General features: G+C 34.3%; 2 protein-coding genes across 3 annotated transcripts in view; both read right to left on the reverse strand.

Moving 5' to 3' along the window:
• COP1 (COP1 E3 ubiquitin ligase) overlaps positions 1–12,960 on the reverse strand; it is a 107,070-nt gene that overhangs the window by 68,319 nt on the left and 25,791 nt on the right. For both annotated transcript variants that reach the window (XM_079761016.1, XM_079761015.1), the window contains exons 7-8: positions 2,249–2,308; positions 438–514 (exon numbers count right to left, since the gene is read on the reverse strand). In XM_079761016.1, coding sequence (XP_079617142.1) covers positions 438–514; positions 2,249–2,308 — 137 coding nt within the window. The remainder of the gene's footprint in view (positions 1–437; positions 515–2,248; positions 2,309–12,960) is intronic.
• LOC307093506 (large ribosomal subunit protein eL34) lies at positions 4,703–5,229 on the reverse strand. Its single transcript, XM_079761673.1, has one exon. It carries the CDS (start codon positions 5,177–5,179, stop codon positions 4,826–4,828), a length of 354 nt encoding a protein of 117 aa, XP_079617799.1. The 5' UTR covers positions 5,180–5,229; the 3' UTR covers positions 4,703–4,825.

Here is a 12,960-nt window from a genome sequence, read left to right on the forward strand (position 1 = left end):
CTGTACCTGGCATGAAAATTCAAAGCATTAAAGAAACAGGTGGGGCTGAAACCGGTTTGGTTCAGTGGATAGAGCGGCGGCCTGCGGACTCAAGGGTCCCAGATTCGATTCCGGTCAAGGGCATGTACCTTGGTTGCGGGCACATCCCCAGTAGGGGGTGTGCAAGAGGCAGCTGATCCATGTTTCTCTCTCATTGATGTTTCTAATTCTCTATCCCTCTCTCTTCCTCTCTGTAAAAAATCAATAAAATATATATATTTTTAAAAATTTTAAAAAAAAAGCAACAGGTGGGTAATCTGAATCTCATTTCTAGATCATGACCAAAAGTAATTTCTCTGGGATTTTGTACATTACATGGAAAAGACTTCCAAGGACCAGTACCATATGTGCATTTTGTAACATAAATCCTATGCAATTACAAGCTTGAAGTTTTATACCTGTGTGATGGAGAAGGAGCTTCAAATTGAGGCACTGTGCTATCCTCACTGACAGGAGAGTATAAGCCACTCATTTCCTGAAAGCATAATTATTTGAATTATAGTAGGTAATCCAAATGTAAGATGTAAAAATCAAAATCAAAATCAGATATGATATTATATTATTTTCCAACCCCAGGTTTTTATCAGCCACTTTTTATATTAACATCCAACTTTCTCAAGGCTTCCTCTCCACAGAGTGCTAAAGCAAGAATATCCTAAAAAGTTAAGAGATAAGCCTTTTCTATGATACACATTCTTAAAAAACTAGATACTCTTTAATAAATATTACTTACCACTAATAAAACCACCAAATGCAAAAAAAAGGACAAATGTAAATATAGTTGGCCCTTGAACAACATGGGGGTTAGGGGCACCAACCCTCATGCACCCTATATAACTGCTATAACTTTTGACTCCTTAAAAATGTCACTAATAATAGCCTACTAGTGACCAGAAGCCTGATTCTTAACATAAACATTTAACACATATTTTGTGTATTATATGTATTATATACTGTAGTCTTATAATAAAGTAAGCTAGAGAAAAGAAACTGTTATTAAGAAAATCACAAAGAATAGAAAATACATTTATAGTATTTATTGAAAAGAAAACCCTACATATGAGTGAATCTGCGCTGTTCAAATCTGTATTCAAGAGTCAACAGTATTTTAAATGAGATGTACAGTATATTAAGTGAACAGTGAACTGGCTAACCACTGATCCAGGTGAGTACCTACAGATAACTTTAAGATAAATATGCCAGTATGGTAACTGGATCATTAGGTTCAATTCTCTGATGTACAAAACAACAGAATATGTCAGTCTCTTCTTTAAAAATATCCCCTGCAAACATTAAAAAAAGTAACACTTCTCTTGACTCAATTTAGCTTTGTTTAATAAAGACTTAAACTCTTAAGTTTTGATCATTAACCCAGAAGGAAAGGACCCCTAATCAAATATTATTGCATAAATTATGCCTCTGAATCATACCAACCTAGCTTCCTTTTTATGTCCTATATTTTGATTCATGGAAATATAGCATATTTTAAAATGCCACTAAAGATCCATAGTCAAGCAGAATTTTTTCTGACTGATCCAAACTCAGTTCAATCATATAGCCAAGCAAGGGACATCAATATAGGTTAAGAATGCGCATGGACACTGAAATTCCACAATAGTACAACTCAAGGTCAATTAACATGTATCAGCAAAAGAAAAGTATAACATCTGTGAATAATTAAAAACATATAGTACACTTAAATATAGCTAAAGATAATGAGCCTCTCAGAGATCCTCCCATGGATTTCTATAAGTAAACTATCATACTACAAATTCTTAGATTACTGGTAATGTATTCTCATATCTTTTTTTAAATTAACACTAGTCCTAGAAAGACACAGTAAATATATCTAAAAAATATTTACTTAGTAAAAGGATGGAATTGTGACATCTTTTAACATTAATAATTGAGGGTTTTGTGGGAGTTATTTAAATTAATATAAAGGCACACAATAAAGTTGAATAATTTTTTTCAACCTGCCCCAAAATACAGTAATAAAAAGCAGTGAAAACAAATTTAGAATACATTTATCATAAAAAAGTGATGCTTTTTCAATAGAAAATGCACTTTCAATTAAAATTAAAGTAACATCTATCTGTTACTTTTTATATAATGAAGCCCAATCCCATAAATTTAATGCAGCAATTTAAAGGAAAATTGACAATTTCATGAAATTGAAAAATTGCCAGAGAAATTCTTGATATCTTACTTCCACTCTTTTAATATCCTCTTCCAAAACACTTAGCTCCTTCTGGATCTGTTCCAGTTGCTGCAGATAAAAAAGAAAAAGAAAAAGCCTAAACCAAACCATACTGACAGCACCAAGATTATACAATAACTTACACATTTGAAAAATGATTTCTAGAAAAGTAGGCACTATTGGTAAATTGTAGGGATGAAAACACACACACAAAAAGATCTGGAAGTGTTATGTTAAAATGTAAATGAAGAGACGTAATACATAAGAAAACACAATGTACTTTTTAAATGTAAGAACTGACTTTGTAATAAAAAGATAAACGACAACGCGACTTACTAAAAATATAAGACATCCAAAGAACCTCATTTCAATGTCAGCAATTAATGTCAGCATGTCACTTGTTAACCCATTTCAAAAATAAAAATTAGCTTAACAGAGCAATCCAAAAGCAATCACAAGGTAGCATCTTAACATTTCCTTCTTAAAAGCTTTTTAAAGACATAGTTAAGATGTCTTACCTTTGCTATCCAGCCTATTGCTTCATAAGCTTTTCCCATGCCATTTAAATGCAAATATTTTAATTGATGAATCACATTCAATACATTTAACCATTCCCCTCTCATCAGGTTTTTATTGCAAGCTATCGTAAGTATCTGAAACTTGAGTCTGAATTTCAAGTTTTATTAAGAAATTATTTAAAATGAAGTTATTAGAAAATAAAGAGTAGGCAATTCTTCACTATATAAAACAAAGCTGCCTTCCAGAAAAACAACACGTTTCAAATTCTATCACCAATGTATAAGTTGCTGTCTTATTCTTAATTCAGCAAGTGACAGAATTACGGGGAAGTTATGTTCAAATCAAGACAGCCTTCTTGCTCCAGAATTTATATGTTAACCACTATACTATACGACTTCTTGAAAGCAGTACCTTATTATTTAACTTTCACTTCTTTAATGTCTGGTAAGGTTAAACAGTCTTTTAAGGTTTATTAATATTAGGACCAGTCTCTTCTGTGATAATTACATACATAGTTGCTCATATAATTGATAACTTATTATTCAAATATTTACCAATGCTAAGCATTTTGCTAAGCCCTGGGAAGAACAGTATTTAGAAACTATAGCCCCTGCCCTCATAGAACTGTCTAGGGGAGATAGCAAACAAGTAACCAATAGTTATGTCACAGTAAGCATGAGGAGGATGGTATGCACACAATTAAGGGAACATAGGTTGCTCCTAACCTAGATGGAAAACTCAGGGGCAGGAGGGGACAGGTAACTGGATAACTGAAAGTACATCTGAAATTAAATGGAAGGCTGAGCCTTGAAGGACTAATAGAATTTTCCCAGGTAGAAAACAGTGAGGAAATACAGAATAAGCAGTGTAAATAATAATACATACAAAATCTATGAGAACAAAAGCTCTGAGGAATAATAAATCTGAAGTTATGATAATGAATAAAATCACTTAATGTCAACCAGCATAACCAGAAGAGATGAGAACAAGAACTGGATAGTAGGAACACCAATATTTAAGAGATGGGCAAAGGAAAGGGAGACCCTGCATAACTATCAAGGGCAAAGGAAAGGGAGACCCTGCATAACTATCCACGAAACTAGAAAAGATGCATACTAGAAACTTGGAGTGGGGTGTAAAAAAAGCAATTAGCACTGTCATATGCTTTCAACTCTTCCATCTAATAAACTTTCCTCCACCCTAAGTTTTTTTTACAATACTCCAAGACTACTTCAATCAGATGGCATTCAAAACTGAACGAAAGAATACTGGTACATTTTCAGAAAATAGCTGGTTTAAAAAAGAGTAGCAGAACTTAATTTATAAAAATAACAATGACATAACCACTGCACACCTATTAGACATCCAAAATCCAGAACACTGACAAAACCAAACGATGATGAAGATGTGCAGCAACAAAAACTCTCATTTATTGTGGTAGGAATGCAAAATGGTACATACAACCACTTTGAAAAACAGTTCAGCAGTGTTTTGTGGGGTTTTTTTAATCAAACATACCCTTATCATATAATCTAGTAATTACACTCCTTGGTATTTACTCAAAGGAACTGAAAACTTATGACCACAGAAAAACATGTTTATAGCAGTTTTATTCATAATTGCCAATCAACACATTTTTCAGAAGGTAAATGGATAAACAGTGTTACATCCAGACAATGGACTATATTATTCAGTGCTAAGAAAAAATGAGCTGTCAAGCCTAAAAAGATATGGAAGAAAATTAATGCATATTACTACATTTTAAAAAGCAAATCCAAAAGGCTATAAACTAAGAAAAAATAAACAAAATAAAATAAAAATCTGTAAGTTGCATGATTCCAACTCTCTGATATTTTGGAAGAGGCAAAACTATGGAGACAGTAAAAATCAGTAGTTACCAGGGTTTGGGAGTATAGGAAGGGATGAATAGGTAGAGTATAGAGAAATTTGGGGTAGTGAAAATACTCTGTATGACACTATGATGATACATATATGAAATTATACACTTTATTTTTCTTTTTTTTGAGACTTTTGTTTTTATTACTCAAAAAAGCTTCATTTTTAAATTTATTTAGCTTTCTGACTCTGTGCTTGTGCCTTCAACACTTTCACAACGATTTTCTGCTCCTCAATAAGGAAAGCACGCTTGATCCTGTCACGGACACATTTAGCACACATGGATCCACCATAGGCCCTGCTGACGTGTTTTTTCGTTTTAGACAACCTCATTAGAACTTTAGGCCTCACAGCACGAACTCCTCGAAGTCGGCCTGGGCACACACCACATGCAGATTTTGGTGCTTTCCCAACCTTCTTGGTGTAAAGGTAAACAATTCTATTACCAGGGGTTCGGGACAGTCTAGTTTTGTTAGAGGCTGTATTGTAGGACAGCCTCCGACGGTATGTCAAACGCTGGACCATGGTGAATACCTGAAGTCACCGTCCCCGGAAGAGCGAAATTATACACTTTAAATCCACATAATGTATAAAACCAAGAATAAACCCTAAAGTAAACTATGGACTTTGTGTGATTATGATGAGTAAGTGTAGGTTCTTGAACAAATGTTCCCTCTGGTAAGGAATGTTGATGATGAGGAGGCTATGCATATGTGAGTGCAAAAGGTATATGGGAAATCTCTGTACCGTCCTCTCAATTTGCTGTGAAAAAAACAAAGTTTAAAACTGCTCTAAAAAATCAAAGTTTTTTTCTAATCATCCGAGAGATGCAAATCAAAACAATGAGGTACCATCTCACACCTGTCAGAATGGCTATCATTAACAAATCAACAAAGGACAAGTGCTGGCGAGGATGTGGTGAAAAAGGAGCCCTCATGCACTGCTGGTGGGAATGCAGACTGGTGCAGCCACTATGGAAAATAGTATGGAGTTTCCTCAAAAAGTTAAAAATCGAACTCCCATTTGACCCAGTAATCCCACTTCTAGGACTATATCCCAAGAAACCAGAAACACCAATCAGAAAGGTTATATGCACCCCTATGTTCATAGCAGCACAACTTACAATAGCTAAGATTTGGAAACAGCCTAAGTGCCCATTAGCAGATGAGTGGATTAAAAAACTGTGGTACATCTACACAATGGAATACTATCCTATATAATAAAAGGCTAATATGAAAAGTATCCCTTTGGGAGTTCGACCTACCAGGAGTTTGACCACTGGCTTTGACATGTGCTGACCACCAGGGGGCAGCATGGAATGAAGGAATGCCCCGGCCAGCAACCAGCAGCCAGGGGAAGGAAGGCCCGGGCTGGCCCTGATTGCCGGCCAGGCCTAGAGACCCTACCCGTGCATGAATTTCGTGCACTGGGCCTCTAGTGCTGCTATAAAAAAGAAGGAACTTTTACCATTTGCAACAGCATGGATGGAACTGGAGAACATTATGCTAAGCGAAATAAGTCAGTCGGAGAAAGATAAGTATCACATGATCTCATGCATACGTGGGATATAATGATCAACATAAACTGATGAACAAAAATGGATCCAGAGACAAGGTGGCACTGAGCAGACCGTCCAACCTCGTGGAGTAGGTAGGAGAGGGGGGGATTAGAGATCAACCAAAGGACTTGTATGCATGCATATTAGCATGACCAATGGACACAGACACTGGGGCGATGGGGGCTCACCCTCGGGGGTAGGAGTGGCAGGGGTGGAGGGATTAGTCGGGGAAGAAAGGAGTCATGTAATACTTTAAACAATAAAAAAAAAAAAACACAAAGTTTTTGAACAGATACACACACAAACTCAAAATAGAGTTACCACCAAAAGCAAAGCTAATTTAGTCATATGAAGTGAAAATTAATAATACCTATGTCCTATAATGGCAGGCTTGATTCAGCCCTTCCACAGAAACTTTTTTTAGGTTGAGAAGAAATGTAGTATAAGCAAGAACCCGCCCCCTGCCCCCCCCCCAAAAAAAATTGGACCATAGGGGGCAATTAAGATGCCTTACTTAAAAGCAAATGTAAGTAGACATCAATACCAGTAGACTGTGATAAGTTAGACTGTACAATGTAATACTTAGAGTAACCCTAAAAAACACCTAAAATAGTGGTTGAGCGTTGACATATGAATCAGGTCACGATTCAATTCCTGGTCAAGGCACACGCATGGGTTGTAGGCTTGATCCCCAGTGGGGGCCAGGCAGGAGGCAGCCAATCAATGATTCTCTCTCATCACTGATGTTTCTATCTCTTCCTCTCCCTTTCTCTCTGAAATCAATAAAAATATTTTTTAAATAAAAAATAAAAACATCCAAGTAGCTCAGACTAGTGTGGGTCAGTGACTAAGCATCAACCCATGAACCAAGAGGTCACAATTCAATTCCTAGTCAGGGCACATGCCCAGGTTGTGAGCTCGATCCCCAGTAGGGGGTGTGCAGGAGGCATCCAATGGATGATTCTCTTTCATTGATGTTTCTCTCCTCTCTCTCTGAAATCAATAAAAACCTATGTTTTAAAACAATAACTAAAAACATACAAGTAACCCATAAGAATAAAAACAAGAAAAATAAACAAGTAACAACAACAAAAAAACAGAAAAAAGAAACAAGTCTGGCAGAATGGACACAAACCTTTTCTGCATAAGAAACTCCCCTATAATATGATTCAGTAATTGATGTAACAAGGAAACAAAGAATAAATAAGAATGCAGAAAATTATCACCTTATATTCAACAAACTTTACATTGCACCACGCAATTGCAAAATAACCCACATTATTTTGGAGCACAAAACATTTCTAAATGTAACCAACTACTAGGTGATGATGCAAATATCATATTCAAACGAATAAAACAATGTATTTTCTGTCAATCCAATTATAACAGAAATCTATAACAAAAAGACAAGAAAATCTCCATGTCCAAGTAATTAAGTAATTTATTTATAAAATAACACACTGGCTTAAGAAAAACTATAATAAAAATTAGAAACTATTTCGAACTAAGGAATAACAAACAAAATGTCAGACGAAAATCATTAAATTCAGCTTTTAAAAAAATTTGGCCTTAAATGCTATATTAGAAAAAAGTCTGCATATGTACAACCAAGTTAACAAATTAGAAAAGGAACCCAAAAAAAAGTAGAAGGATGGAAATTATAAAGAGCATAAATTAATAAAATAGAAAGCAAAACTAAGTAGAGAACATAAAGCCAAAACTTGGTTTTTAAATAAGACTCAAAACTGATACATCCCTGGCAAGAACCAATCAAGACAAAAAAGAGGGAAAGAGCACTAATCAGCAGTCAGGAATGAAGGACATCACTAAAAACTCTGGAGACTTTAAAATTTTAATATTGAGATATTTTTATGCCAATAAATTAGAAAATTTAGATGAAATAGGTAACACCTGGAGAGAATATAACATATCAAAAGTGACATTTAAAACAAAAACCTGAATAGGTATATAACTATTCAAGCAACTGAATCAACAGTTTAAAACTGCAAACAAACAGGTCCAGATAGCTTCTCCAGTAAGATCTTTAAACATTCAATCAAGATATCCTTCCTAGACTACACAAATTCTTCCAGAAAATAGTAGAGGGTTTATTCCCTAACTTGTTTGATAAAACAAACAATACTTATAGCAAAACTGGGCAAGACCAGTATAAAAATAATTATAAGACAATCCACCAATGTATAGAAGATGCAAAAATCCTAAACAAAACATTATCATACTAAACAACCTATAAGAGGACATACATCATGACCAAGTTTGGTTTACATAAGGGATGCAAATAAGGTGAACAACCGTCTTGGTGGGGTTTCCTAGAATGCAGAACATTCTGTGATAAAACTATTCCTGAGCAAATCAGGACAGTTGGTCTCCTTGTGCAGTTTATTTACTTTTTAATGTTAAATCAAACTAATGATTAGAATGTACAATGAACACCCACTAATGATTAAAGAAAAAAAAAGATCCTCTTAGGAAACTGTGAATAAAAATTTACTTCCTTGAATGATAAAAAGTACCTAGGAAAAACCTATAGAAAACATCATACCTAATGGTGACACGCCGAAAGCTTTCACTTTGAGATCAGCACCAAGACTAGGGATGCCCCGCTATCACCACTTCTATTCATCATTGTACCGGATGTCCTAGCCAGCAGAGTAAGACAAGAAAAATAAATAAAAGATATAAGAATCATAAAGAAAGAAACTAAACTGTTATTTGCAGATGATGATGTGTACACAGAAAACAGAAAAGAATCTACAAACAATTAGAATTAATGAGAGTTTAATGAGGTTGCTGGATGCAAAAACATGTATGTGTAAAAATCTACTGTATTTCTACATACCAGCAACAGTAAGAAAACTGAAATTAAAGACATGGACTTCATTTACAATAGCATAAAAAATGATTGAAGAACTAAGAACAAATCTAAAATAAAGATGTATAAAAATATTACCCTGAAACATATCAAAATTTTGTAGGACATTCTTAAAGACCCAACTCTATGGAGAACAATATCATGTTTATGGGTTAGAAGACTCAATATTGTAACGATACAGTCTCCCAGACTGATCTACAGAGTAATCCTAATAAAAAATCACAGGTATATCACAGAAATATACCAGTTGGTTCTAAAATTTATATAGAAATACAAAGACCCATGAATACCTGAGACATTCATAAAGAACATATGCTTACTTTAAAGTTCTAGTATTTAATACAATGTTGTTTTGCACCCCCCACCAAAAAAAAAAGACAAATAGACATATTATGAAAGAAACTAGAAACAGACCCACACATACATGGACACATTATGTATGACAAAGATGGTATATCAGAGCAATGGGGAAATGATGAACTCTTTAGTTAAGAATGCTTAGACAACTGGTTATCCATATGAAAAGTTCCCTATCCCTCACATTATACACAATCAATTTCCAAGTAAATTATACATCTGAATGTGAAAAATAAAGAATTAAAGCTTCAAATAGACAATATAGCAAAAATGTCTTCATGACCTCCAGAGGAAAATTATTCTTTACCTGACACAAAAGGTACTAATTATAACAGGAAAGATGAATAAATTTGACTCTAGTAAAGATAGAAACTTCTGCTCATCAAATGGCATCAATTAAGACCATTAGAGGAGGAAATATTTGCTATAGATAGGTAGGTAGATAGATAGGCAGACAGATAAGAAAGACAAAGAATTTTTATCTTATATATAAACAACAAAACATTAAGAAAATCAGAAAATATGCTAAAAGCCTTAAGCAAGTATTTCACACATACAGAAAAAATTTAAATGGCCAATAAACATAGCACCAGGTGCTCAACCAAATTAGTCATCAGGAAAATGCAAATTAAAACCATAAAGAGAGCAATATATACCCCAAAGATCAGCTAAGCTGAAAAATCTATTAATACCAAGTATTGCCACAAGTTCAGTGTGATAGGAATACTTATACAATGCCCCTAGGAATTGTAACTAAGTAACACAAGTGTATAGTAAAACAGTTTGTACATAACTTGACTCATCATTTCCACTTCTACATACATCCCATACAGATATATATGCTAATATACATCTGGTTACATATATAAAATAGTAGCCTTTTGAAAATAGTCGGAAACCAAAAACTCAATAGTCCATCAGCAACAAAAATGGGGTATATTCATTTAATAGAATACAACAAAAACAAATCAAATACAGCCATATATAACAATATGGATGAAGCTTAACATTGAGCCAAAGACGACAATAACAAAATATATCTACAGAAGTGCATTTATGTAATATAAAAAAAATAGAGAAACATAAATACTTAGGCATCAAAACAATAAAGAAAAACAGAAGGTGATTACCATAAATATCAGAATATTAACTCCCTAAAGGCCAAGGAGGAAAGATATAATCTGAAAAAGGGAAGAAACTTCAGGGTTCCTAGCAATAATCTATTGTTTAATCAAGATGATGGTACATGGATGGTCACTCTACTATGATTCTTAAACTGTAAATTTGCTTAATAAACTTTCCTGTGTTTTACTTCATATAAAAACACTGAAAAATTCAATTCATTAACATTCCAAACAAACCAAAAAGAAACCAGGACTCATCAAAACTGTCCTGTTATAGTAAATTAAACAGGTATCACAAATATCCAAAAGTACATTTAAAAATGAAATAAAAAAAATATAAAGCAACTGTTCAAATGCTAGTACAAATTTGCACAGATGAGACTGGCTTTTATATGGAAACCAAAGCCTGATTGTTCAATCTGAATATGAAGAATAACATGTTCAGTTATAAATTGATTAAATGCTGTGGTAGACAGGCTCTAAGATAGCTTCCAAATATCCCCACCTCTTAGTATTCATACCCTTCTAAATTCCCTCTTTTTGTGGGCTGGAACGAATGATTTGCTTTTAATGAACAGAAAACAGTAGTCCTCATGTTGGGATGTCACTTACAAGATTCAGTTACAAAAAGTATGTGACTGCTGTTTTCAAAATCTCTCGTTTTCTCATGTGCTTCCAAAGGGAAGCCAGCTGCCATGTAGTAAACTATCCTATGGAGAAGCCCTTGTGGCAAGAAATTGGCATTTCTTTCCAAGAGCCAGTGAGTGAGCTTGGAATGGTTCCTATCCCAGTGGGACCTTGAGATAACTGCCATCCTGGCCCACAGTTTGTAGGTTAGTAAGAAACCCTGAGCCAAGGCACTCAGTTACACTGCACCCATGATATTAAATGTTTGATGTTTGAAACCATTAAATTTGAGGGTAGCTTATTACACAACAATAGGTAACTAATTCAGAGGTCTAATAAATGCACAATCCCGTCTCTTCATATTTGAAAGAGTCAGTAGGGTAAAATAAGTAAAAAATGAAAATTAAAGATAGGATCCTAATACCCTAAAATACTAGGAAGATGTGACATTGGAATTAATATGTTAAATCTGAAAGGCAGATTTTACTTCTTTTTGGTACATCAATGTCTAAACCAAGACTCATCATAACCCCAATTAAAAGTTAAGTATGGCCCTGGCCAGGTGGCTCACTCAGTTGGTTGGAGCATTATCCTATACACCAAAAAGTTTTGGGCTCCATTCAGGTCCAGGAGTGTACGGGAGGCAACCAATCAATGTTTCTCTGTTTTTCTCTCTCTCCCCACCTCTCCCTCTCTCTTCCTCTTTCTAAACATAGCCTTGGGTGAAGAAGGAGGGAGGGGGAGGAGGGAGGGAGGAAAGGGAAAGGAGGGAGGGAAAAAGGGAGGAATGAATAAATAAGAAATCACAAAGTTAATTTTCAAAATCTGAATGCTAATCTTAGGAAAATAAATTCAAAAGCAGTACTTTGCCTCCTGATCATTCTGTATTTTACTTAAGTCCAGGTATAAATTATACTATAAGAGATAAGACTTCTTACAATTATATTAATTTTGAGGATTAAATATGAACATATACTTTATAATATATGCAAAAAAATATAACCACTCACTTTATTCCATCTGCACTAAATCTTGAAGTATTATTCGACTATATTTTCTAGACTAAAGTTTATTATGATTACAAATCACTACTGTACCCAACTTCAATCATGAAGAAATTTATGAAATGTAATCTAAGTAACAGGTAAATTTTTTTAAGTATGTTAACCTAGCTCCAAATTTTCAAATGTTTAAAAGTTTGTTAACCTAGCTCCTCAAAGTCCCATGTGTAATTAAACTTGAAATACTCGAAAATCACTTAATGATGGATATACTGAACACAAGAAAACCAAAATGTATTATTGACAATATAATCAGTGCACAGAAGAGGCACCAATATTCAGAAGTACCTGGAACTACAGTAGTATGTATCTTGGTTAAACTGTTTACCATGATAAAATATGGACCAAGGAAAACTAAAATGAATCATTCACAAGATCACATTACTTTAAATTAAGCTGAAAAATTCTACAGCACTATTACTCCAGACATTTAATAACAAAAATAGAGAAACACCAAATTAGAGAGAGGACAAATTAGGATCACAAGAAAGAGTTATTGTTAAGAACCAATTCTCCATTGACCTCTCACACTTCTGCTCATCTTGTGATAGATACTGTTCTAAATATCTTTTCAATTATGTATAAAGAATGTCCTGTCAAGACAGAAACAGTGCTTCTTCCAGGAAACAGGGCAGATTTAGTTTCTGATCAATATAATAAGAAGTGTGTCCCTGCATCAAGGTTGG

The sequence above is a fragment of the Cnephaeus nilssonii genome (assembly GCF_951640355.1).
Source record: "Cnephaeus nilssonii genome assembly, chromosome: 21".
In the NCBI taxonomy this organism is placed as follows: domain Eukaryota; kingdom Metazoa; phylum Chordata; class Mammalia; order Chiroptera; family Vespertilionidae; genus Cnephaeus; species Cnephaeus nilssonii.